Below are 26,772 nucleotides of genomic sequence, written 5' to 3'. Positions count from 1 at the left end.
CGGCGGGGGGGACCCGCTCCAGCGAGAAATCGTCCAGGCGGACGCCACGGGCGCGGGAGTGGCCCCAGCAGCGACGCCGAGCGCTTCATGGGGCTCGAGGTCCGCGATGGTCTGCGGGACACGGGCCGGGGGCGTCACCGGGGCGGGGGTCGGGGGCTCCGGGAGGGACATCTGAGCCGGGGGCTCGGGGGTCACCTGGGCGGGGGGACTGGGGGGCTCCAGAGGGGGGGGATCTGGAGGGAGAGTTTTGGCCGGGGGACTCTGAGTGGGGGGTCCAGGGGCGGTTACCTGAGGGGGGGCGGGGCCGGTGAGCTCCAGGGCGGGGTCACCGGTGTACCCTGAGCCCTCGGGAGCTTCGGCCGCTCCAGATCCCTCCCGTCCGTCCGTCCATCCATCCATCCATCCATCCATCCATCCATCCATCCATCCATCCATCCATCCATCCATCCATCTCTCCGTCCTCCCCACTCCTTTCCCCATCCCTGCTCCGGACACGGGGTCTGACCGCTGTCCCCTCCAGAGCTGTCCCCACGGCCACCGGATCCGTCCCCACGCCCCCCGCCCCGGGTGGGTGCCGACTCCGTGTGCCACCGCTGGGCTGGGAGGGACGCTGTGTCCCCGTTGTCACCGTGTCCCTATTGCCACCGTGTCCCCGTTGTCACCGTGTGTCCCCACTGTCACCGTGTCCCCACGGACCTGGGGCTGGTCCCCCCTCCCGCTGCTCTAAGCATTGAGCTGCTGCTGCCGGGGACCCCTGAGCGGGATCGGGGGGGCACAGGGGGACAGCGAGACAGGGACAGGGGGGACAGGGACAGGGGGACAGGGGCGCTGCTCCTCGCTGACCAGGGTCCAGGTGTCCGGAGGTGGTGCAGGGGATGAGACACAGAGGGGACGAGGTGTGGGGGGGGACACGGGGACAGTCGGGGGGGCCGTGGGGGTCCAGGGGGGTCAGTTGGGTGGGGGGGCTTTGAGGGGGGTGCCAGGAAGAGGGGCTCTGGAGGGAAGTGGGGGGGGTTCAGGGAGGTCTGTGGGGGTGGGGGGCTCTGGGAGTGGCTGTGGGGGTTCCGGGGGGTCCGAGGGAGGCTGTGAGGGCCGGGGGGAGGGGGGGGTCCGAGGGGTGGGAGGCTCTGGCGGGGGGGCTCGGGGGCCCCGCGGTACCTACACTGAGGTTATTGCCTCGGGGTCGGACCTTCCTCCGCTGCCAGAGCCGGCCCAGGCGGTGCCCGCGGAGCCGGAGGAGAGACAGAGACCGCTGTGAACCCGGGCCGGGGGTCCGGGGGGCGCGGGGGGGGCGGGCAGGAGGGGGGCGGAGCAGCCAAGCAGCGGGCCGGGCGAGCAGCAGCAATGAGCAGAGCAGCCAGAGCGTCCCTGTCCCCGTCCCTGTCCCCAACCCGGCCATGCTGAGGCGGGGGGACACTCCCAAAGCTGGCGGCAGCCCCCGGACCCCCAGTTTGGGCTGGAACAGCCTTGACTCTGCGCTGGAGCCGAGTGTCCCCACGCGGGGGACCAGTGGCCACCGGGCCACCCCACATGTCGCCCTCCCTCCCAGCCCCCTGCTGACATGCTCATGCCCCCCTCGAGACCCCCCAGCCCAGCGCTGCAGCCATTGCAGGGGACACAGGACACTGCCAGGTGACACCGCAGGGGTCCCGGCCCTCCAAAGCCACCCCCTCCCCACCATTGAAGCTGCGGGGGGGGGCGATGGGCGGTGCTGCCAGCCTGGGGACGGGTCCCTGGTGTCCCTGCGGTGACAGGGCGGGTGGCACCCGGGGCTGTCCCCTCACCTGGGTGTCCGCGGGCAGTCGGGGCATGGAGGCGGCGCGGCCGTGCCCCTCCATGGGAAGGTAGTCACTGTCCGAGTGGCCGTCCTTGGGCATCTCCCGCATCTCCACCAGCTGCGGGCACCGGGGAAACTGAGGCACGGCGGGGGGGGAGCGCCAGGACAGCCCCCCCCAGGGCACAGTGGGGGGATGCGGGGGGGACGTGGGGAGCGGGCAGGGGGACATGGGGGGAGGATGGGGATGGGGGTCGGAAGACCCGTGGGGACACAGGGGGCACGCGGGGGTCCGGCGTTGTCCCGGGGTCCCCCGCGGTGGCACCGCCGCTCACCTGGGAGTTGGGGGCGGCTGTTGGGGACGTCGTCGGGGGTGTCCCCGCTCGGGGCTCCAGGTGCCGGTCCTTTGGAACATCTCCTGGGCGCGCTGGGGTGACCCAGGACTGGCTCTCCTTCATGTCCCCGTCCCGCGCGGCCCTGGGGGACAGCGGCGCTCAGAGCCCTGCCGCGGCTCCGCGGGGACACCGGGGGACACCCGGTGGCACTTACGGCTCCGCCGCGGGCGCCGCGTCCGGCCCCGGGGGCCCCTCCTGGGTGGGGGACGGCGGCTCCATGCGCTGGAACATCAGCGGCGTCCGGTTCTGCGGGGACACAGGCGGCTGGACACGGGGACACCGCGACACGGGACACCGGGACATGGGGACACGGGGACACGGGGACGTGGCTGGGATGGTCAGGGAGGTGCTGGGAACACAGGGGACACGGGAAGGGACAAGATTGGGATGGGGACACCGGCGGGTGGCAGAGGCGAGGACGGGACCGGTCTGGGGCCCTTGGGGGCTGTGGGGAGGCGGCGGGGGACACTGCGGGGTGACCGGGAGGGGACCCCGGGGGACACCGCGGGTCTCCCACCTGCTCCTCGCGCATGGCCTGCAGCTTCTTGGCCTTGCTCTGCCGGTAATACTCCCATGATCATCATGGCTGCGTAGATCTTCCCCACCGTCAGGTCGGTGGCTGCGGGGGACACGGGGTCAGCGGGGGACAGCGGGGGACACCTCGGGGACAGCGCGGGGACGGGGATGGGGCGGGCCCTTACACTTGTGTGGGGGTGACAAGCAGGTCCAAGTTTTTGGGGGGACAGGTTGGGCCAGATCGCGATCATCTCCTTGCGCAGGCTCCGCGTCCATCTGCTGCTTGTCGGCCCCGCCTGCGGGGACACGTGGGTGACACGGGTGGCTCCGGGCGTCCTCGGGGGACCCCCCCGTCCTCCCCAACCGCGCCCCGCGCCCCCCATATCCCACCACATGCCCCCATGTCCTCATGTCCCCCCATGTTCCCACGTCCCTTTGTGCCGCCCATGTCCCCTTGTCCCCCGGTGTCCCCCATATCCCTCCACGTTCTCACGTCCCCTTGTGCCGCCCATGTCCCCTGTCGCCCACATCCCCCCCACGTCCCCCGTGTCCCCCCATGTTCTCCAGTGTCCCCCCATGTTCTTCGGTGTCCCCGTGTGCCCCGTGTCCCCCCATGTTCTCCGGTGTCTCCCCATGTTCTCCGGTGTCCCCGTGTGCCCCGTGTCCCCCCATGTTCTCCGGTGTCCCCGTGTGCCCCGTGTCCCCCCATGTTCTCCGGTGTCTCCCCATGTTCTCCGGTGTCCCCGTGTGCCCCGTGTCCCCCCATGTTCCCCGGTGTCTCCCCATGTTCTCCGGTGTCCCCCGTGTCCCCCGTGTCCCCCTGCCTTTGGCGATCTTGATGTCGAGCGCGGTGCGGATCAGCGCCATCAGGGTGGAGTTGAAGTGCACCGTGTTGTCGTCGGCCACCGGCAGGTCCATGCGGAGCAGCCGCTGCGAGGGGGGGCCCCAAATTGGGGGGAGGGGGTCAGCCGGGCACCCCCCGAACCCCCCATCCCGGGGGGGGGCGGGGCTGGTGAGAAGGCGGGGGGCCCCCCGCGCAGCGGGCGGGGAAACTGAGGCACGACCCCCCCACACACCCCTCCCCCCCGGCCTCCCGCCTTCTCCCCACGGAATTCCCATGGGGGGGGGGGGGGGGGCACGGCCAAGCGGGACCCCCAAAACCTTTGGGGGAGGTGGCGGCACATGCGGCTCATGCAGTAGGATGGGGGGGGGGGGGCTCATTTCCAGTCCCATTCCAGAGGTTTTTTTGGGGGGAGGTGCAAACCGGCATCCCTCAGGGTGGGGGGAGAACACACGTGCGGGGGGAGGAACGATGAGTTTGCCAGGCCTCAGCCCCGCGCCCCCTCCCAGCTCCCGGTGCCCCCTCCCCGAAAAGAGCGGCCCCCCCCAAGCCCCCCCATGCAGCCCCGGGGAGGGGGGGGGTGCAGAGCAAAGGGTGGGGAGCGAGCGATGCCGGGGGGGAAACTGAGGCACGGACCCCCCCATGCCCGACCCCCCCACGATGCAGGACCCTCCCCCACCCCACGATGCAGCTCCGGAGCCCCCGCGGTTCAGGGGGGGGCGGGGGCCGTGCAGCAGCCGGGGGGGGCCGGGGGGGGAGCTCACTGCGGGGGTAGGGGGGGGCTGGAGAGGGGGGGGTCCCTAAAAATGGGGTGCGCTGGCGGACCCCCGATAGGGGGGGCGGGGCCTCATGGGGGGACCCCAAATAGGGGCTCGGGGGGGGCTGGTTGAGCCCTATGGAGGACCCCAAAAGGAGATCATTGGGGGACCCCAGATAGGGGCTGGGAGGACTGGCTGAGCCCTTTGGGGGGACCCCAAAAGGAGATCTTTGGGGGGCCTGAAATAGGGACTCGGGAGTGGGCTCTGAGCCCCACAAGGGACCCCAAATAGGGTCTGGGAGGTGCTGGTTGAGCCCTTTGAGGGGACGTCAATTAGAGAATTTTGGGGGACCCTAAACAGGGGCTCTGGGGATCGGCTGAGCCCTTTGGGGGACCCCCAATTAAGGGCTTTTAGGGCACCCCAAACAGGGGCTCGTAGGGCGGGGGGTGCTAAGTCCCGTGGGGGACCCCAAGAGGAGATCTTTGGGGGACCCCGAATAGGGGCTGGGGGGGTCTCGTTGGGGCCTTCGGGGGAGACCCAAGAGGAGATCTCTGAGAGACCCCAAATAGGGGGCTGGGGGGGCTGGCTGAGCCCTTTGAGGAGACCCCAAAAGGAGATCTCCGGAGGATTTTGAGGGGTCCAGCTGAGCCCCAGGGGGATCCCAAAACCCCGTTGGGGTGGGTAGGGGGGTCCCCGGGGGGGGGGGGGCGGGGGGCGCGTCTTACCCAGCCCGTCCGGGGGGGGCTCAGCAGGGGCCGGCGGCCGCAGGAGGGAAAAAACACCAAAAAAAAACCAAAAAAACCAAAAAAAAAAACCAAAAAAAAAAAAACAAAAAAACCCCAAAGTCCCCCAAAACCCCCCCAAAATGAGGCCGGGGGAGGCCGGGGCGGGGGGGGGCACCCCCGGGGGGTTATTCTACCTTATAGGCCACGCGGGGGGGGCAGCTGGTGCCCAGCCCCAGCGGCGGCGACATGTGCCGCAGCATTTCGTACATGTCGGCGAGGGTCAGGCGGCCCCTGGGGGCGAGAGAGGGGGGGGGACACACCGGGGGGGGGGTTACACCGGGGCCGGGGGGGGGACACCGAATAAGAAGAAATTCTAAGAGGGGGAAAAAAAAAAAAAAACCAGAAACGAAAGAAGAGTGAAAATGGGGGAGATAAAAAAAAAGCAAAAAAAAAAAATAAAAAAAAAAAAACCAGAAACGAAAGAAGAGTGAAAATGGGGGAGATAAAAAAAAAGCAAAAAAAAAAATTGGAAATTAAAAAAAAAATTGAAATAGCGAAAATGATAAAAGGTAAAAATGGGAAAGGTGATGGGAATTGAGAAGAGTAAAAAGAGATGGGAGTGGGAATGGGAAAAGTAAAAGGGAGGAAAAGGAAAAAGTAGGGGGAGAATGGGATGAATGCAAAGAAAAATGAAAATATCATAAAAATAATAAAAGGTGAAAGCCAGAAAGAATAAATGGCAAAAATAGTAAAAGTAGAGGAAATTTAAAATAAGATAAATTTTAAAAAATTAAAATGGGAAAATGAAAAATAATTAAAAGTGAAATAATGACGATAATAAAGAATAAGGTAAATAAAAATAATAAAAGGTAAAAAAAACAAGAATAAAAAATGAAAATAATAAAAAGTAACGATAATAACGACAATAAAAATAATAATTATTTTTATTGTTATTATTTTTACTTTTTATCATTTTATGTTTTATTTCTATGTTCTTACGTTTACCTTTTATTACTTTTTTTGCTAAAAAGCAAAAAAAGCACCAAAACAAGGAATAAGAAAAACAATGTTAAGAAAAAATAGCAAATAAAAATATAAAAAATAAAAATTATAAAACCACCAGAATATCGTGCAGTGATAAACCCGAAAATTATAAAAAGTAATAGGAAATTAATTAATATAATCAAATTAATGTCATAAAAATAACGTAATAAAAAATAACATAGTAAAAATTATATATAGAAATTTTTACAACTGAAACTGATGAAAAAAATTAATAAAACCAACGAGAATGTAAAATATATGAATTACGAGATTAATGACAACAATCACATGATTAAAAATAATAAAGCAGTGGAAAGGATAAAGAGAAGAAAAAGAAGAAAACGAATAAAGAGGATAAAAAACCAGAGTGGCGAAACCCCCTAAATGATAGGAAATATTTAAATAATAAGAAATATTTAAATAATAGGAAATATTTAAATAATAAGAAATATTTAAATGAGAAGAAATATTTAAATAATAAGAAATATTTAAATAATAAGAAATATTTAAATAATAAAAATAATTAAATAAAACAATTAAATAACAGAAATAAATAATAGAAAATAGCTAAACAATGCAAATGATTAAATAATTTAAACAAGCAGAGAACGATAAATAGTTAAATAATAACGAGCAATTAAATGATTCAAACGAATCGAACGATTCAAACGAATCGAACATCAAACAATGACGAAAAGAACCTCAAAACCCAAACCAAGGCAAAGCAGAATTTCCCCGTCTCGGCCCCGCCCGCGGGGGGGGGAGGGGGTTGGAGGGGAGGGGGTTGGGGGTGCCCCATGCCGGGGGGGCCGCGGGAAGCCGGGGGGGGGGGTCAGGGGTGGGGTGGGGTGGGGTGGGGGGGCTCCATGCCGGGCCCGGGGGCGCGGGGGGATGTATATAAATATACGGGATGTATATGTATATACGGCGCCGGGAAGCGCATTCCAGCCCCGGGGGGGGGCGCGGGGGGGGGCGAACCTTGCAGGCCACCCTATGGGGGCATTTCTTGCCCAGCCCCAGGGGGGGGGAGATCACGCGCAACAAACTGTACATGTCCCGGTAGTGATGCGCCCGCTGCAAGAGACACACGTTAGTGGGGGCCCACAGCCCCCCGCAACCCCCCGGGATGGGGCGGGGGCAACAGAAACCCCCCGGACCCCCCCCCCCCCGGGGAGGTTTGGGAAGTAGAGACCGCCCTCCCCACGGGTGAGGGGGGCTGCACCCGCTGCCATAGAGGCACTTTAAGGGTGGGAGGGCTGCGACCCCCTGGCCCGGACCTCCGAGACCCTCCGGGGAGGGTTTGTCACCAGAGACCCCCCCGGGGACAATTCGGGCTCCAGGGACCACTCGGGACCCCCACGGGGCACTTCAGGTGCTGGGGGGTTGGAAAACCCTGGGGGACACCCTCTCGGAGGGGGGGCACACACCAGTGGGACAGCGGGGACCCCGAGGGGGGGCCAGAGCACTCGGGGGGGGGGGGTTTCGGGCACCTTTTCTGCCGGTCCCTCCCCACGGACCCCGCTGCACCCCCGGGGATGGGGGGGGGGGACGGGGCGCGACCCCTCCACCGTGTCCCCGGCGCTGGGAGGAGCCCGCGGGGTCCGGGGGTGTCCCTGTCCCCCCCCGCACCCCCCCGCACCCCCCTGGGGGGGTCCTTACCAGGCGGCGGGGTCGTACTCGGCCCAGACCCGCACATACTCGTCCAGGTGGTGCGGGCCCAGGATGGACGAGTCCCGCGTCAGGTACTCGAAGTTGTCCATGATGACGGCGACAAAGAGGTTCAGCATCTTCGGGAACGGGGGCGCGGGGGGGGGTCAAGGGTGGGAGGGCGCGGGTGTCCTCCTCCCCAGAGCCCCCGGAGCCCCCCCGGGCTCAGCAGAGAGGAAGGAGATGGGAGAAGGAGCAGAGGTGAAGGAGCAGGGGTGTCAGGGGTGGGCGGGCGGTTTGGGGACCCCCCCCCCCTGGGAGCTCACCAGGAAGGAGCAGAGGAAGATGAAGGACACGAAGTAGAAGTAGGCGAACTCGTTGCCGCACTCATCCTCCTTGATGCCCGAGTTCTCGTCGCACGGCTTCCCGCTCAGGCACGACAGCATGATCTCGTGCCACGCCTCCCCGGTGGCGCTCCTGGCGACAGGGGACGCGCCGGTCACACGGACGGCAAGGGGGACACGGCGGGGGGAACACGGCGGCGCGGCTCTCATAGCGCGGGTGGCACCAGTATGGCACTGGGTGGCACTGGGACTGTGCTGGGGAACGTGCTCGGGTGGCACTGAGTACCCAGGTGACACTGGGGTGGCACTGGGACTGTGCCGGGGGCCACACTGCGGTGGCACTGAGCGCCCAGGTGACAGCGGGGCCCACCTGAAGAGCAGCATCAGTGCCTGGAAGAAGGTGCGGAAGTTGTTGTGCTGGGTGATGGCCGACTCATCATCCTCCTCCTCGATCCCGATGTTCCCAAACACCTGGGGGGGGGGGCAGGGCAGCTCAGGGGGGCCGCGGGGGGGCTGGGGGTGTCACCTGCACCCGGGGGGTGTCACCTGCACCTGGGGGGTCTCACCTGCATCCCGATGATGGCGTAGATGAAGAAGAGCATGGCGATGAGCAGGCACACGTAGGGCAGGGCCTGGGGGCACAGCGGGGCCGGTCACGGGGGGCTGGGGCCGGGGGCGGCATTTGGGGGGACATTAGGGTTTCGGGGGGCACCTTGAAGGACTGGACAAAGGTCCAGAGCAGGATGCGGATGGTGTAGCCCTGGCGCAGGAGCTTGATGAGCCGCGCAGCACGGGAAGAGTCGCAGGAAGCTCAGGTTGATGAAGTTGTTCTGGGGGGACGAGGAAAAGGGGGGTGAGGGGGGAAAGGGGACCCTGGGAATGGGGCTGGGGGAGGAGACGGGGGGCAGCAGTCCCCACCTACCCCAAACTCTGTCACCAGGATGTCTGTGATGCTGCCCAGGACCGTCACAAAGTCGAAGACGTTCCAGGCGTCGCGGAAGTAATTCTGGGAAAGGGGGGAAAGGCATGTGGGGTCCTGGATCCCGGGGTACCCCTGCGCTGGCTCTCCAGATCTCGGTGTGGCCCTGCAGTGGATCCCTGTACCCAGGATGCCTGGTGACAGATCTGGGGCACTCGTCCCATGAGGTCCCTGGGGTCCCCTGAGGTTTCGGGGTTCTCTGGGGTGCCCTACCTTCCTGGAGTTCCCTGATGTCTTGGGACCCCCCCCGTGTCCCCAGGGTGCCCTGGTGGTCCAGGGCTCCCCCCAACCCCGGGGTCCCCAGCGTTCCCCCGTACCAGGACGCCAAAGGCCATGATCTTGAGGAGACACTCGAGGGAGAAGAGGAGGTGAAGACGTTGTTGAACATCTTGAGGACGTACTCGTAGGTGTCCGAGGCATCGTAGAACTGCAGGGACAGCACAGGAGGGTGGGGATGGGGGCACAGGGGTGCAGCCCAGGGTGGGGGGTGGATCCAGGGGGACAGGGACAGGTTTAGGGGACGGGGACAACTCCGAGGGGGGACAGAGGTGCAGGACAAAGCTGGGCTACAGGAATGGATCCAGGGATGGACGGACAGAGCAGGACCAACCCCAGGAGGGTGCAGGACCAGGGGCGCCTGGGGGGCTGAGAACAACCCTTGGGGGGCTCCCCAGCCCCTCCAGCGCCATCCCCGCCCACCTTCATCATGAGCACGATGGTGTTGAGGGCAATCATGGCCATGATGGTGTACTCGAAGGGGGGGGGACACCACGAACTGCCACATGCGGTACTGGAAACTCTGGCGGTTCTGGGGCATGTGCCGGGTCAGCGGCTTGGCGCTGATGGCGAAGTCGATGCAGGCTCTCTGCAGGACAGGGGGACACACGGGTGTCACCCACCCTGGTGCGGCCCCCGCAGCTCCGCGGAGGGAGGGCACAGGGGCGGCACCTCGTTCTTCTCCAGGCTGTACTCCTCCATCATCTTGTCCCCCTGCTCCTGGAAGGTGATGATGATCAAGGCCACGAAGATGTTGACGAAGAAGAAGGGGAAGACGACGAAGTAGACGACGTAGAAGATGGACATCTCCATGCGGTACCCTGGGCTTGGCCCTTGGTTCTCGTACGTGGCATCCACTGAGTGCTTGAGGACCCTGCGGCGAAGCAGGGCAGGGACGGGCTGGGGGTCCTGCAGCCCCCCCAGACCTCTCCCGGACCCCCAGCCCCAAATCCGCGCAGCCTTACTGCGGCCACCCCTCGCCGGTGGAGACGGTGAAGAGGGTGAGCAGCGCCCAGAGCACGTTGTCGTAGTGGAACTCGTACTTCTTCCACTCGCGCTTCTGCGCCTTCACCTCGTTGTCCTTCTCGTACACCAGGTACTCGCCCCTGCCCAGGGAGGGGCGGTGGGCGGGGGCCGGGTGGGCGGCGTGGGCCCCTCCCGGCCGGGCCGTACCTGCAGTCCTTCTCGAACTCCTTGGACTCGTCCGTGCAGTAGAAGAACTTCCCCTTGAAGAGCTGTACTGCCACCACAGCGAAGATGAACATGAAGAGCATGTACACGATGAGGATGTTGAGGGACGTTCTTCAGCGAGTTCACCACGCAGTCAAACACGGCCTGGGGAGGGGGTGAGGGGGTGGGGGTCAGCACTGGTAGTTGGAACCCCCAAAATTCCCCAGGTGGGTGGCGAACTCCCCCCAGAGCCCACCTTGAGCTTGGGCAGCCTCTTGATGGTCTTCAGGGGCCGGAGCACGCGGAGGACACGGAGGGACTTGATGGTGTTGATGTCCTTCCCCTTTGCTGCTGCCACTGGGGGTGGGCGAGCGGGAGGTGTGGGACCCCTGGTGCGGCCGGGACACCCCGGAAATCCCAGCAGGACCACGGGTGGTCCCACGCCCTCCTCCCCTGCTGGTCCCACCCCTCCCCCCCCTCCAGGCTGAGCCCCCTCCCCCCTGCGCTCATCACGTGTTTGCCTGAGGCGCTTTTGGGGGGGGCGGAGTGGGAATTTGGGGAGCGGGAGCGAGGCACGACCACGAGCACGAGGAGAGGACGAGGACGGAGACGAAGGCAGAAGGATTTACCGTGAGCTGCTCCTGCGGCGGAGGCAGAGGAAGCGGAGAGACAAGGCACGATCAGAGCCCCCCCCAGCACCTCCGGGCCCCCCCGAGGGACGAGGGGGGACCTCGGGGCAGCCCCACCTCCTGCGAGGTGCTTGGGGTCCGCTCTGGGTTTACTCCCGTGTTACTCGGGGGTTGCTTGATTTTTGTGGGAGTTGCTCAGCCCAGCCTCGGAGGCTGCTCAGTTACTCAAGGGATGCTCAGGCTTTACTCGGAGGATGCTCAGCCTCTGCTTTAGGGCTGCTCAGACACTCGGGGAATGCTCATCCTTTACTCAGGGGATGCTCAGGCTTTACTTGGAGAGTGCTCAGCCTTTACTTTAGGGCTGCTCAGACACTCGGGGGATTCTCACCCTTTACTCGGGGGATTCTCGGTCCCTCAGGGGTCAGTTGCCCCTTCCTAGGGGCTCCCTCGCCCCTTCCTAGCGGGTTCCTCCTCCTTCCCTGCCACACCGACACAGGGACGGTGACAGGACGACACAAATGCAGTGACAAGCGGCCGAGGACGGACGTCAAGCGACAACAGAGAGCGTGGGCAGCGGGACAGGCCCCACCGGGGCGCTGGGAGAGGCCACCCCCCTCCACCTCCATCCCCTGCGTGTCCCCCCCCAGGCACTCACGTGAAGGCAAAGGCCACCAGCGCCCGCTGACCACGATGAAATCCAGAATGTTCCACAGGTCCCGGAAATAGGCACCTTGGTGAAGCACCAGTCCCAGATCCACCATCTGCAGGGGCAACGGCGGGGGTCAGGGGGCTCCGGGGGCGCCCCCCCGCCCTGTGGGCCCTCCCCACGCTCACCTTGATCACCATCTCGAAGGTGAAGACTCCGTGAAGACGTAATCGAAGTAGCGCAGCACCTGTGAGGGGAGGGACAAGTTTGGGACACCCCCTGGGATCCCCAGGACCTCAGGAGCCTCCCAGGACCCCCCAGAAACTCAAGGCCCCCAGCACCTCAGGACCCCCAAGACCTCCTCAGCAACCCGGGACCCCCCCAGAACCCCACAGCACCCCAGGCTTCCCATGCCCTCCACCGTGGCTGAGCTCATTCTCTCAGAGCCAGCACATCCCGACCACGGGGCCCCCACTTTAGGAGCTGTTTTGGGGGTCGTCCGCCCTCAGATCAGCACTCCCCACCCCGGGGGCCCCCGCTGGTGGCAGAAAGGGGGGGGTCTCACATTGTTGCGGGGGGCGTTGGGTTGCACGGGGTCCTCGGCCGCCAGCGCGATGCTGCTCATGGCGATGACCATGAGGATGCACATCTCGAAGTAGCGCAGGTTCACGATGTAGTGGCAGAGCCGCCGGAACCTGGCGAGGACACGGTGAGGAGGGACCCCCCGGACCTCCCCGGGACCCCCCCGACCCCTGCTGCCTCCCCCCGGTGCTCACGGGTTGGTGGTGGAGAGGATGAACATGGAGCTGTAGGGCACCATGGGCTTGGGGCCGTTCTCGTCCTGCCCGTCGCCTTCCTCCTCCTTCTTCTCCTCCTCCTCTTTGCGGGGCAGCGGCTCGGGGTTGGCGTTCCTGTTCACTGCGGGGGTGGCGCCGTCAGAGACCCCCCCCAGAGCCCCTGAACCCTCAGATCACCCTCATACCCCAGATCCTTCACATCCCCTGGACCTCCCAGACCCCCCATATCCCCGCAACCCCCCCAAACCCGCCCCCAAGGTCCCTTGGACTTCCCCAGACCCTCTGAACTCCCCCAAACCTCCTGGACACCCAGAACATCCCAGATCCCCCTGGGAGCTCCAGATTTCCCCTCAGACTCCCCAGATCCCCGACCCTCCCAGACTTCGCCCAAACCTCAGTGGGCTCCCCTACCTTGGACCAGGGCGTTGCTGGGGGGCGGCGGGAAGGGGGGTGGGATGTCCACGGCCGTGTGTTCCGGCTTCCCCCCGCCCTTGGAGGGGGTTGTTGGGGGGGCCGGGGTTGGTGACCACCAGGCTGTTTTCGGGGGGCGGGGGGTTGGCAGTGGGCGGGGGCCGGCGGGGTGGGCCGGTGGAGGGACAGGGGGTGTGGTTGCCCACGGCGGGGGGCGCGGGGGGCTCGGCCGTGGCCAGTTTGTTGTTCTTCATGTTGTCGATGTCCTCGGCCACGGGGGGGTCCCGGCGCCCCAGGTCCTGCTGGATGGGGCGGGTGGTGGAGAGCGTGGGGCCCGACGGCGCCGGGGGCGGCTGCGCTTCCCTGGGGGGGAGCAGATGGGAAAGGGCTCAGAGGGGACCCCAAGAACCGCTTCGGGGAGCCGGGAATGCCGAGGGACGCTCGGTTTCCTTCCTGGGATCCATAGCAGCCCCTGCTCGGAGGGTCCCTCCAGCTCCGGGGCGTCCCCATCGATCCCCGGGGTCTCTCCCGCGCCCTCACCTCCTCCGCCGGTGCCGCCGCTTCCTTGTCCTCCCTCCTGCCCTCGCCGTCGTACCCGGGCGGTGCCCCCGTGCCGGTGCCGCCGCCGCCGCTCGCCGTCCCCGTGCTCTCCGTCGCCCTCGCCCCGTGGCTGTCGCCCCCCGTCCCGGTGCCGCGCGGCCGCCGCTCGGGCCTGGCGCCCTCCTCGCCCTCCTCGGCCCCCGCGCCGGTGCCCGCGGTGCCGCCGGTGTTCCCGCTCGGGCGGGGGACCCGGCGCGGCCGTCGCGGCTGCGGTGCCGCCCTTTGGGACGCTCGCCCTCGGCGTAGCCGCGCTCCTGGCTGGGCTCCCGCTCCGGTTCGCGGCTGCTGCTGCGGGGACGGCGGCTCCCGGGGGGGGGTCCCGAGGGGTCCCCGGGCCGGGGGCCGCCGCCGTGGTCGGGGTAGCGCGGCTGCTGCCGGCGCAGCTCCTCGGCGCGGAGCGGCCCGAAGCGGGGGTCGGGCGGGGGCTCCCCGGGGCGCGTCTTGTTGGTGTTGTTGTTGCGGTTCTCCTGCGGGTCCACGACCAGGGGCCGGTCAGGTGCGTCTTCATGTCCGGGCGCAGGTGGCGGGCGTACGGCACCTTCCAGCGCTCCTCGGGGTCCAGCTCGCTGTACAGCGCCTCCCGGCTCGCCAGCAGGTTCTGCTTGCGCAGCTCGCTCGTGCGCTGCTCCCACACCGACTTGGAGGATTTCTGGTTCTTCTGCTGCTCCTTCCTGCGGCCCCGGGGGCGGGATTGGGTCGGGAGGGGCCGGGGTGTGGACGGGATGGGGTTGGGACGGAGCTGAGGCGGGTCCGGGATGGAGGCAAGGGTAGGGATGGGATGGAGCCGGGATGGAGTTGGGATGGGGCTGGGATGGAGTCAAGGATGGATCTGGGATGGAGCCGAGATCGATCCGCAGATGGAGCTGTGATGAAGCCAGGATGGAGCCGAGGAAGGAGCCAGGATGGACCCAGGGACGGAGCTGGGATGGAGCCGGGATGGATCCGGGGATGCAGCTGAGGAAGGATTCAGGATGGACCCAAGGATGGAGCCAGGGTGGGTCTGGCCTGGCTCTGGGATGGCTCTGGGGATGGATCCGGGATGATCCCAGCTGGCTCCAGACACTCACATGGTGACGGACATGTTGGCTGCAGACAGCGGGCTGACCTCGGCCACCTCCTTCGCCTTCTGCAGCGCCAGCTTCTGGTTGGCGGCTTCCTCCTCCTCCTGTTCGTCCTGCAAAGCCCCAGCGCCACGTCCAGCCCGGCTCTGAGACCCCCCCCCAGACCCTCCAAGCCCCCCCCGGGCGCTCCAAAGCCCCCAGACTCCTGACCTTGGTGAGCTCCTGCGCGTTGGCCAAGTTGTCCACGGCGATGGCCAAGAAGACGTTCAGGAGGGTGTCTGGGAGCCGCGTCAAGGCAAAGCAGGGACCAGGGAAGCCCCTCCCCTCCCAGGACTCTCCCCGAGCCCCCCCAGCACCCCCGGGACCCCCAGGACCCCCAGGATACAGTTGCCGAAGAGGGTGAGGACGATGAAGTAGACGGAGAAAACCATCCCGCCCTTGACGCCGCCCTGAGATTTGATCCCGTCGTACATCACCGCGTTCCAGTCTTCTCCCGTCAGGATCTGGGGGGGAGGAAGGAGCCCTGGGGGCAGCGGGGACCCCCCGCGAGCCCCCCGCCCCCTCAGAGACCCCCCTGGGGTGGGGCCTACCTGAAACACCGTCATTATTGCTGCTGGGAAAGTGTCGAAATTGGTGGGAGGGGTCCCGTCGTCAAAATTGAACCTGGGGGGGTTTGGGGGGGCAGCGGTGGGAGCCCCACCAGCACCAGGTGCCCCCCAAGCAGGGACCTGGGGGCACAGAGACCCGGGGGATCCCATTTCCCCAGCCAGTCACTCACTGTCCCCCGAAGAGCTGCATCCCCAAAAGGGCGAAGACCACGATGAAGAGGAAGAGGAGGAAGAGGAGGCTGATGATGGATTTCATGGAGTTCAGCAGGGACACCACCAGGTTCCGCAGGGAAGCCCAGTACCTATGGGGACAGCACCAGGCTGTGGGGGGTGCAGGGGGGCGTGGGGGGACACGGGGACATGAGAGGACATGAGGGGACGTGGGGGGACACGGGGGGGGGACACGGGGGGACACGGGACTCACTTGGTGACTTTGAAGATGCGCAGTAACCTGAGAGCTCGCAGCACGCTGATCCCAAAGGATGTTCCCGGCTTCACAACAGCCCAGATCACCTCGAAGATGCTTCCGATGATAACCTGGGAGCGGGACAGTGTCCCCAGATGGTCCCCATCCCACCCCCACCCCACCCCACCCCACCCCACCCCACCCCACCCCACCCCACCCCACCCCATCCCATTCCATCCCATCCTGTTCCGTCCCACCCCATCCCATCCCAGCCCCATTCCCGTCCCGTCCCGGCACTCACGGCACAGTCGAAGCAGTTGAAGGACGAGTGGAAGTAAGGCCGCGTCCCCAGCCCGTACATTTTTATAAACATTTCGGACATAAAGAGTCCCAAGAAAATGAATTCTGCATAGTCTGAGGAGGGGGGGACACAGCAGTGAGGGGGGGGACACTCCAGGGGGTCCTGGGGGTCTCATGGGCTGGGGAATCCCAGGAGGTTGGGGGTCCCAAAAGCTGGAGGGGGGGGGGGTGTCACATCAGCTGTAGGTGTCCAGGGGGCTTTGGGGGCCTTGGGGAGGCTCGGGGGGGGGGGGGGGGGGGGTCGGGTCTGGTTGGTTCTGGGGGACTCCAGGAGTCTCCAGTGGGTTTGGGGGGACTCTGTGGGGTTCTCCCTGGGGCCCTGGGGGTCTCTGGGGATCTGGGATGACTCCTGGAGGGAGTCGAAAATCCAGAGTGGGTGGTTGTGGTGCCTGATAGGAACACACGGAGCGTTGGGGGCTGCTGGGGGGCTCTGGGGGGCTCCAGGTGGCTCTGGGGGGCTCCAGGGGGCTCCAAGGGGCTCCGGGGGTTCCGGGGGTTGGGGCTGACTCACAGAGGAAGTCGGAAAGCCAATCTGGCTGGTCGTAGTGAACGATAGCAACACACAGGGTGTTGAGGGCTACCAGACTGAGCACGGTCCAGTAGAAGGCCTGAGTTTTCACCATCCGCCGGATGTGGAAGCGCATCCGCCGCTCCCGCTTGTGGAAGAAGGTGGCGTTCTCCAGCTTGGCACTTTTGAGGCTGGCACGGGCGAAGGGGGACCCTGCAGGAGATCCCCCCGGGGCCCGGCGTGTCACGCCAGGCTGTCCCCGTGTCACCCACCACCCCCTCGTGTCACCCCACAACATACCCCCAAACCATCCCTGGGGGCACCCACCCGCCCCAAACCATCCCTGGGGCACCCACCCCTCCCCAAATCATCCCCCCACGACCCTCCAGCCCCACCCATCCCCCGTCCCTCTCCCAGTCACCCCGATCCCCCATAGCCCCCCCGCGCTGTCCCCCGTCACCCACCCATGGCCGCGATGTCCCCCAGCTGCTCCTCGCCCTCCTCGGGGCTCAGCAGGTCCGTCTTGCTCCTCTTGCTGGTGGCCCTCCGGAGAGCTCCCGCAGGGGGGGGCACAGGGGGGCGGCCGTCACCCGGGGGGGTCTCTGAGACACCCCCGGGCCGGGCGGGGGTCGCCGCCGGGGCGGGGCGGGGGGCAGGGGCTGCGCACTTACCATCGAAGGGGCGCCGGGGCTCGGCCTCGGGCTCGTCCTCGGCCAGGATCACCTCTTCTGAGGGAAAGTGGGGGGCTCAGGGGGGCTCGGGGGGGCCTCGGGGGGGGGGGCCGGGGGCGGGATAGGGATTTGGAACCCCTGGGAGGGCCGGGGGGAGAGGGCTTGGGGGCGATTTGGGGACATTTAAGAGGGTTTGGAGAGGGTTGAGAGCACGGTTAAGGGGCTCTTTAGGGGTCTGGGGGAGGTGGAAGGGCGTCGGGTTATCCCGGGGGTCCCGAGAGGGCGGTTGGAGACCCTGGAAGGGGTTGGAGAGGGTTTGGGGAGGGGGATTGGGGTGCGTTGGGAGGGGTTAAGAGGGTTTGGGGAGGGTTGGGAAGGGTTGGGAGGGTTTGAGGGGATCCCAGGAATGCCCCGGGCGGGTTGGAGGGGATTTGGGGAGATTGGGGGGAGCTGGAGGGGATAGAGGGGGATTTAGGGTGGGCTGAGGAGGATTTGGGGGCGTCCCAGAGGGTTGTAGAGGGTTTGGAGAGGATTTGAGTGGAATTCGAGTGCTTTGGGAAGGGATTTCAGGGGGTTTTGGGGGCGTGCAAAGGGTTGGGAGGGGGTTATGGAGGTGCCGGGGGCTCGGGGGGGGTCGGGAGGGTTTTGAGGGGTGGTCCCGACCCTCACCCGCCTTGGAGATCCACTCCATGTATCCGTTGAGCTCCCGCTCGATCTGCTGCTGCCGCCGCAGCTTGAGGAACGCCCGGCGGTTCTCCACCCGCTCCCGCTCTTTGGCAAACTCCCTGCGGACCCCCCCGGTCAGCGCCGGTCCGGGGGGGGCACCGCGGACTCCCCCCCTCGGAGCCCCCCCCGCACCGCTTACCCGGACAGGACCCCCAGCACGAGGTTGAGCATAAAAAAGGAGCCGATGATGATGAGGGGGATGAAGTACAGCCAGTTCCAAGTGTTCCCTGAGGCGTCGTTGCTCTGGGAAATGGGGGGGGGGGGGGGGAGGACGACAGGGAATGGGGGAGTCCCATGAAATTTGGGGGGATCCCAGGAATTGGGGGCGTCCGGTGAGCTCGGGGGGTTCCATAATTCGGGGGGGGGGGGGGGGGGTCCCATGACCTGATGGGGTTCCCACGAGTTGGAGGGGTCCCATGAGTCGGGGGGAGATCCCCGAAGGGCCCCATGACCTGGAGGAGTTCCCAGAGGGTCCCCTGAGTTTCGGAAGGGTCCCACGAGGGTCCCATGAAGTCATGTGGGGGGACCTAGGGAAGGACACGCGGGGACAGGAGGGGACAGACCCGGGAGGGGACTCCAGAGAGAGGGGAGCACCGGGAGGAGACCGGGCGCCGGGAGGGCACCGGGCGGGCACCGGGGGGCACCGGGAGGGCACCGGGAAGGGCCAGGCCCTCACATAGTAGAGGAGGTCGGTCCACCCTTCCATGGTGATGCACTGGAAGACGGTGAGCACGGCGAAGAGGATGTTGTCGAACTGCGTGATGCCGTAGTTGGGCCCTTCCCAATATTTCTTGCACTTGGTGCCGTTGGGGCAGATCCGGGCCGGCTCGTCCGTCCCGCACGGGACCTCCACCTTGATCTCGTCTGGGGAGGGCGGGGGTCCCGTTGTCTGAACCCCCTCCGTGTCCCCAGGACCCCCCCCCTCCCTCCCCTCCGCCGCAGGGCACGGACAGAAATAACCGCGGCCAATTAACGGCTTCATCAAGGGAGAGCAGCAATTAGGACATTCCAAATCGGGCGCTGGCCGCCGGCCCGGAGAGGTTTGGGGCCGGGGGAGGGTTCGGAGGGGTGGGAGGGAAGGATTCGGCCCCTCAACCCTGCTCCCAACCCCGGTGATCCCAGCCTCGGGATCCCAGCCCGCCCCGGTAGGAAACTGAGGCAGGAAGGGGAGGGGGGAGATTTTGGGGGTGGTTAGGGGAATTTCAGGGGATTCAGGGGGAGTTAAGGGTGGTTAGAGAGGGTTTGGGGGGTTAGAGGGGATTGAGGGGTGCTGGACGGGGGGGGCGGTGGGCTTTAGGGAGGGTTTGAGGGATTTGGAGGGGGTTTGGGGAGGATTTAGGTGGGGGTTGGGATTTGGAGGGGGTTTGGGGAGGATTTAGGTGGGGGTTGGGATTTGGAGAGGGTTTGGTGGGGATTTAGAGGGTTTAGAGGTTTTGTAGAGGGTTTGGGGCAGACTTAAAGGGGGTTTTGGTGGATTGAGGGGGGATTGGGCGGGGGGGCGGGAGTTTGAGGGGGGTTTAGGAGGTGGGGAGGGGGTTCAGGGAGGTGTAGGGGGGACTTAGGGAGGTTTAGGGGCGTTGGAGGGGATTTGGGCAGTGTTTTGGAGGGGGATCAGGGGCGTTTGGCCCCACCTGTGACCAGGTCGAAGCAGGTGGTGTGGAATTTGCCCATATAAAACTCTAATCCTATTATGGCGAAGATGAGGATCGCGAAGAAGAGCAGGAGCCCGATCTGCAGCAGCGGGATCATCGCCTTCATGATGGACTTCAGCACGACTTGTAAACCTGCAGCAGCGGCGGTTGAGCGGCCACGCCCCTCCCGGGACCCCCCCCCGGGACCCCCAAATCCTCCCGAGGACTCCCAGATCCTCCCAGGGACCCCCCCCTGCACTCACTTGGGATCCCCGAGACCAGCTTGAGGGGCCGGAGCACACGCACGGCCCGCAGCGTCCGCAGGTCGAACTGGGAGCCCACCGAGGCCAGGATGCTGTGGGGACAGTGGGGTCAGCAGGGTCAGCGGGTGTGGGGACCCCCAGCAGGACCACCGCGGCTGCCAAGAGCGACAACAGCTGCTGACACACCCCAGCACGGCCAGGGACCCCCACAATCGGTCACCACGGCCATCGAGAGATGGCGTGTCTGGCCACGCCACCACCGTGTCCAAGGGCCACCACCGTGAGCCTGTGGCCACACTGTCACAGCTGTCACAAGCCCCCGTGTCTCTGTCACAGGGCCACGAGCCCGCGGCTGTGCTGTCACAGCCACGGCGAGCCCCTGTCCCCAGTGCAGAGCAACGAGCCCCTGGCCCCCATAAGCCCCCGAATCTTTGTCACATGGCCACGAGCCCCTGGCCCCCACGAGCCCCCCACGTCCCTGTCATACGGTCACGAGCCCGCGGCCACCACGAGCCCGCGGCGGTGCTGTCGCGGCCCGCGCGAGTCCCCGTGTCCCCGCCGCAGGGCCACGTGCCGCAGGGCCGGCAGCCGGTGCCGCCAGCGCGGGCGGCAGCTCGGGGCTATTTTTAGCCTTTTCCGGCGATGCTGCCGGTGGTGGCTGATGCCAGCGCTGGTCCCAGCCCGGGGGTCGCGGCCACCGGCCAGCAGCGGCCCCGGCATCCCCGAGGGGCCGGAGGGTGTGCCCGGCGAGCCAAAGGGGGTTCCCGGGTGTACCCCAGGGGTTCATTGCTGACCCCGGTGCTGCGGAGGGTCCCCTGTTGCCATGGCAACCTGATGGAGATGCTCATCCATCACCCCCCCGTCATCGCAGTCAGACGCGCCCCCCCAGCGACCCCCAATACCCCCATTTACCCCAATTTATCCACCCTCTGTCACCCCCTTTCATTCACCCCAAATCACCCCAATTAATTCACCCCCTCATCACCCCAGTTTCTGGAGGGGAGCAATGCTGGGAACAGGGGGTGAGGGAGGCCAGGGGGTGCAGGACAGAGCCCCCCAAAATAGCCCCCAAAAGAGCTCCCCTAAACTCCCGCTTCAGTTTCTCCACTGGGCAAGCACAGGACACGGGGATAGGGGGGCTGTGACCGGGGGTCTCTGTGACCGGGGGTCTCTGGGGCGATGCTGCCGTGGCCGGGGGGATTCTGGAGCTGCAGGTGCAGCTGCCGGAGTTGCCAGCGGGTGCCGGTGCCCGCGCGCTGAGTGACACCGCGGGGACACGTTGTGACAGCGCCGGGAGGCCCCCGGGGACACGGGGACAGGGACGAGCTCGGCGGCCCCGCACACGCGCGGGGACACGTGGGACACGAGGGTGGGGCAGAGGTGGGGACGGGGGGGGGGGGTCCTGCACTCGCACACCTGCGTGGGGCGGTCCCCACGGGCACCGACACGCGGTGACACGCGTTTGTCCCCAAATAGGCGCGTCCCAGCTGCGTCTCAGCTGTGTCCCCGGTGTCCCCCGCGCGCCCCTCACCCCGTGAGCACCACCACGAAGTCCATGACGTTCCAGCCGTTGCGCAGGTAGGAGCCTTTGTGGAAGGCGAAGCCCAGCGCGATGATCTTGATCCCCGCCTCGAAGCAGAAGATGCCGATGAAATACGGCTCCGTGTCATCCTGGGCGCGGGGACAGGTGTCGGGGACGGGTGCCAGGGGACGCCACCACCTCCGGACACCCCCTGCCCCCGGGGCGAGGGGTCAGCGCTGCCCCCGGCCCCCTCCGGCCCTCCCCAGGTTGCCCCGGGCGGAGGCGGCGACGCTCCCGGCGTGGCCCAGATTCCCAGTAAGGAGGAAACTGGGACGCCGGCGGGTCCGGGGGGAGCTGGGAATCGTGGCCGGCGTGGGCCAGGTGCGGGCTGGCAGCCCCCCTCCCAACCCCCCGTCCTGCTGCCCACGCAGGGGGGGGCAGGGACACAGCAGGGACCCCGCGGGGGGCTGGGGACACTTGATTGAGCCCCCAGGGTGGCCAGGGACCCCCAGCAGAACCCCCAGAGACCTCCACTAAAGCCCATGGGGTGCCCGGGCACCTCTGCTGGCACCCCCAGGGTGTCCAGGGACCCTCACCAGAGCTCCAGACGTGCCCAGGGACCCTTGCTGGAGCCCCCAGGGTCTGCAGGGACCCTCCCGGGAGCCCCAGGGACCCTCCCCAAGCCTCAGGGGTACCGGGGACCCTCTCCAGCCCACTCGCCCCCTGCTCACCAGCCGCTCCGACATGGGGGTCTTGTCCTCGTCGGGCAGGTGCTGCTCCAGCGCCAGGACGATGCAGTTCGCGATGATGGTGGCTAAAATCATGTATTCAAAAGGAGTGGGGGGCGAGTCAAGGAAAAAACGGGGCTGGGGGACCCCCAAACCACACCGGCAGGGGGAAAACTGAGGCAGGAGTGGGGCCACGGGGTGCCCAAAGCGGGGCCAAGGCCCTTCCCTTGCCCCGGTGTCGGTGCCCGCGTGTTCGGCAGTTCATTAATTAATTCCCTCATCAAAGCGGCAGCCGCGGCCTCGGCTCCGCGAAGCGATCAAAGCGCCCCGGGGACAGCGGGACCCGCCGCGACCGACACGGCCCCGTCCGGCCCGCGGGCACCGGGCAGTGGCACCCCCGGGGGTTGGGGGACGTGTCCGTGTCCTGTCCCGCGTCCCCAAGTGCTGCCCCACGGCCCTGTGCCCTGCCCCACATCCCGCCCCACCAGTGGTGCCCATGGCTGGGGCCATGGTGGCACTGAAGGTCACAAAGATGAGGCCGGACCCCACGAGGCCGGGGCAGGGGATGGCTGCGGCCCCACAGCCTGGCACGGAACGGGTGTCCCACACAGATCTCCGGCGTGGCACTGCTGGCCAGCATGGCTCTCTGGCACGGGACAGCTGTCCAGCATGGCACGGCCATCCCAACGGCCACCCGGCGCTCCAGCATGGCACGGCTGTCCCAACAGCTCCCTGGCACGGCATGGCTCTCCGGCACAGCCTGGCCTGGTTATCCAGCCTGGCACAACGGGGCCACCCGGAATGGCCACCCCACTCTGCCATCCCGGCACAGCTCCGGCATAGCGCTGTGACCTGGCACAGGCACCGGGCACAGCCCTGGCACGGGGACCTGGCGCTGGTCTCCAGCACAGCTCCGTGGCACGGCTCGGTTCTCCAGCACCTCTTCCCGGCACAATATGTCCCCCGGCGCCGGTATCTGGGCCAGCGCGGCTCCCTGGCACCGCACTGTTACCAGGCACGGCTCCCTGGCACAGCACAGCTCCCGGTACCGGTATCCAGCCCGGCAGGATTCCCTGGCACTGACCAGCTCCCGGTGCCGGTATCCGGCCCGGTGCGGCTCCCTGGCACAGCCGAGGATCCGGTGCCGGTACCTCCGTCATGACACGGGTACCCAGCACGGCTCCCGGTACCGGGATCTGGCCCTGCCCGGCTCCCTGGAACAGCCCGGGCGTCCAGCACGCCTCCCTGGCATGGCACAGCTCCCAGAGCCAGGATCCGGCCCGGCTCCTGGCATGGCCCGGGCATCCGGTGCCTGATTCCGGCCCGGCACGGCTCCTGGCACGGCCCGGCCCGGTTATCCGGGGCAGCGAAGCGCGGCGATGCAGCACGGATCCAGCACGGATCCAGCACGGCACAGCCTCCCTGCCATGGGGCTCTGCGCCCCCAAACCGGGATCGGGAGGCTCCCCCTCCCCTCCGCGCGCCCCCCGGGATTCCCCCCAGGACGGATTTTGGGGCGCCGCGGGAGCAACCCCCGGCTGCCGCCGCCCCCCTCACCCCGGGACCGGCGTGGGAGGCTCTGCGTGCCGCAGGATGGGACCCGCAGGGCCGCGCCGGGGAGGGCGGGGGGCGATGCATCACCCCTCCCCCCGGGACCCCGGGGCACCCCGACACCCCCAGACCCCTGCCCGGCCCCGCCGCGACGCCCCTGCCCCGGGGCGCCGGGACCCCGCTCGCCCTCCACCGCCCCGGGGACGGCGCTGCCCGGCCCCGCTGCGGCACCGAACGGCGCAGCCCGCCCCCCCGCGACCCGCACCCCCAACCCCGCACCCCCGGACCCCCCAGGTCCTCTGGCGGGCACATCGGATGTGCCCGAGGGGGGTGACCTCGCCCCCAAAGTGCCCCCGGTGTCGGGGGGGGGTCCCCAAAAGCTCGTGGTGGAGCCAGAGACCCTCAAAAGCGCGTGACGACCCCCCCAGCCCCGCGTCGGCGCCCCCCAGCCGCCAGGAGAGGTGTCAGTGTCTGTGTGTGGGGTGACAGCGGTGGGTTGTGGGGCGACAGTGGCAGTTTTGGGATGATGGGGGTCCTTTTGGGGTCACAGGGGCCTTTTTGGGTTGCTGCTATCAGCCGAGGGTTTTGGGGGCAGGAAAAAGGGGGAAGAGGCTCGGAGGAACCCCAAGGGCAGCAGGGCCGGGGCTCCACCTCCCCAAAATAGCACAAAATAGCCCAAAATAGCCCAAAACAGCCCTGCGCCCCCAGACACCCCAGCTGAGGAGGGGAGACGGATCTGGGGACACCTCGAATCAGCGGGGACCCCGGAGGGATGGCAGTGGGGGGGAGGACAGGAGGGTTGTGGGGTGCGGGGGCTCGGAGATGCCAGGTCACACATCCTCCCCAAAAATCGGGCACCGAGAGGTACTGGTGCAATGGGGTCCCCCTCTCCGCCCCCCCGGATGAGCTGGACCCCCCAAATGTGGGGAGGGGGGCGGTATGGGGGGGGGCAGCAGGGGCATGGGGACCCCAATGCAGGGCAGAGAAATGGGGGTCCCCAATGAAAGGCAAGGGGTTGAGGACCCCAAAAGGGGGCTGGGGACCCCAGTGCAGGTCACAGGGACAGGGACATTGGATGGGGATCCCAATCAGGACACGGTGACCCCAATATGGGTCTGGAGTCCCCAGTGCAGGGCAAGGGGACGTGGGATGGGAACGAGGTGCAGGACACAGGATGGGGACCGCAGTGTGGGGCTGGGGACCCCAGTGCAGGACACGGTGACCCAGTACGGGGATGGTGACCCCGATATGGGGATGGAGAAGTGACGCATGACCGGAATGGGGACCCCAGTGCAAGGCAGGGAAACGGGGTCCTCGATGGAGGTCAGGGCATAGGGACCCTCATGCAGGTCAGGGGAACCCCAAAGCGGGTCAGGGCATGGAGCCATCATGTTGGGACCCTGATATGAGGATGGGGATCCCAATACGGGGCTGAAGAGCTCATGCAGGGCACGGAGACCCCAGTGCGAGTCTGCGGACCCCAGCGCAGGACAGGGTGACCCCAATAGCAGACTGGGGACCCCAATGCCGGACAGGAGACCCCAATGAGGGCCAGACGTCGGGGCTGTGGGCTGGGGCCGGGGTCCTTGTGCCAGTCCCAGGTTCCCATCACGGGGCACGGGGAGTGCCAGAGCCGGGTCCCCTCGGCCGGGGGGTCCGGTGTGGGGCGCGGGGGCCCCCCCAGAAAGGATATGGCCATTCGGTGATCTTTTTGGCGTATTTCCTCACCACGTTGTCCTCGCTGAAGAGGAAGAGCGAGCGGTTGACGGTGAGGCAGTTCTGCCGCACCGGGATGGGGTTGTACAGGGCCATGGTGCGGGCGCGCTGGGCCATGGACTGCTTGTAGAGCCGCTGCGCCCCGGGGGGGCCCTGCCGCGGGCCCCCCCCCCGCGCCCCGGCCCCCCGCCGCCGCCCCGGGGCCGCTCCCTCCGCCGCCGGGCCCGTAGCGGGCCGCCACCTCCTCTCCGAAACGAGCCATCCCGCCGGGGGGGGGGTCACGCTGCTGAGGTCGGCACCGTCGAGGAGCTCATCACATCCCATGGGCCCCCCCCAAACGCTCGGGGGGGGGTCGGGGTCCGTCCCGACCGGGCGCGGGGCGCTCAGGCGGCGGACGGGAGCGGTGCCGGCATTCCGAGCATCCTCCAGTGCGGCGCGCCCCCCCCGCGAGCCGGTGCGGCGGGGGGGACCCCCGGCAGAGGGGGGTCCGCGGGATGCGGGGGTCCCTCCGCTGCGGCTCGCGGTGCCCCGAAGCGGGGGGTGGTCCCGGCGCTGCGGCTCCCGGTGCCCCGGTATGGGGGGGGGTCCCTCCGCTGCGGCTCGCGGTGCCCCGGAGGATGGGGGGGCTCTTCTCTTGCCGTGCCCCCCCCGCAATCCGGTGCGGAGGGGGGTGGGGGGAGCCCCCCCCGGTGTAAAGGGGGTCTCCGACGCTGCGGCTCCCGGCGCGGGGGGGTCCCGGTGCCCCGGAGGGTGTTGCGGGGGTCCTGGCGCTGCAGCTCGCGGTGCCCCGGTTTCGGGGGGTGGGTCCCGGTGTCTCGGTACCGGGAGGGCCGAGCCCCCCGCTGCGGCTCCCGGCGCCCCGGTGCGGGGGGGGGTCCCTTCGCTGCGGCTCACAGTGCCCCGGAGCGGAGTGCGGGGGTCCCGGCGCTGCGGCTCGCGGTGCCCCCGCCGGGGGGGGGAGGGTTGCGGTAATTTGGGGCGGGGGGGAGGAGGGGGAGAGGCGCGGAAAAACCCGGGGCTCGCTCAGCGCATCCCGGCGCCCCCGGCCCGGACCATCCGTGAGAGGGGGGGAAAGGCAAAAAATCCCCCCCCAAAATCCCCAAACAGCCACAAAATCCAGCGGATAGAAAAAAAGGCGAAAGCGGCGGCGCCGGTGGGTGGTGGCCCCCCCTCGGGGCGGCGGGGCCGGGCGGGGGTCGCCGTCAGCCCCCCGGCAGCAGCGGGGTGGCGGGGCCCATCGGGCCGGGCTGCGGCAGAGCTCGCGCTGCTGCTGCTGCTGCTCCTCCTCCTCCTCCCCCTCTTCTTCCCCCCCCAGTACCCGGGACCTTCTTCCTCCTCCTCCTCCTCCTCCCTCTCCTCCTCCCTCTCCTCCTCCCTCTCCTCCTCCTCCTCTTTTTTCTCCTCCTCCTCCTCCTCCTCCTGCCCCTCAATTCCCGGGACTTTCGTCCTCCTCCTCCTGCCCCCCGAGTG

At 66.4% G+C, this 26,772-nt stretch overlaps 1 protein-coding gene across 1 annotated transcript; it reads right to left on the bottom strand.

Annotated features, from left to right (window-relative positions):
• Positions 1-1,162: 1,162 nt before the first annotated feature.
• CACNA1A (calcium voltage-gated channel subunit alpha1 A) lies at positions 1,163-26,208 on the bottom strand. The gene is given in 55 exon segments (XM_048289879.1): positions 1,163-1,198; positions 1,785-1,895; positions 2,110-2,251; positions 2,324-2,415; positions 2,687-2,788; positions 2,871-2,981; positions 3,510-3,615; positions 5,204-5,300; positions 7,713-7,840; positions 8,027-8,177; positions 8,415-8,515; positions 8,611-8,676; positions 8,757-8,837; positions 8,839-8,874; positions 8,967-9,050; positions 9,341-9,390; positions 9,393-9,450; positions 9,723-9,785; positions 9,787-9,888; positions 9,972-10,173; positions 10,265-10,405; positions 10,473-10,594; positions 10,596-10,634; positions 10,726-10,826; positions 11,754-11,859; positions 11,933-11,964; positions 11,967-11,991; positions 12,310-12,439; positions 12,521-12,662; positions 12,953-13,056; positions 13,058-13,315; positions 13,493-13,512; positions 13,514-13,561; positions 13,563-13,734; positions 13,736-14,048; positions 14,051-14,223; positions 14,620-14,726; positions 14,824-14,891; positions 14,999-15,116; positions 15,204-15,276; positions 15,392-15,523; positions 15,646-15,758; positions 15,929-16,041; positions 16,499-16,708; positions 16,960-17,049; positions 17,167-17,223; positions 17,836-17,951; positions 18,032-18,135; positions 18,569-18,756; positions 19,524-19,676; positions 19,787-19,878; positions 21,318-21,457; positions 22,040-22,145; positions 25,280-25,464; positions 25,466-26,208. Coding segments are annotated over 54 exon segments (6,009 nt in total). The 5' UTR covers positions 25,565-26,208; the 3' UTR covers positions 1,163-1,198; positions 1,785-1,848.
• Positions 26,209-26,772: the final 564 nt, after the last annotated feature.

Source organism: Corvus hawaiiensis, chromosome 32, assembly GCF_020740725.1.
Source record: "Corvus hawaiiensis isolate bCorHaw1 chromosome 32, bCorHaw1.pri.cur, whole genome shotgun sequence".
In the NCBI taxonomy this organism is placed as follows: domain Eukaryota; kingdom Metazoa; phylum Chordata; class Aves; order Passeriformes; family Corvidae; genus Corvus; species Corvus hawaiiensis.
This window is presented reverse-complemented; position numbering and strand designations above follow the sequence as displayed.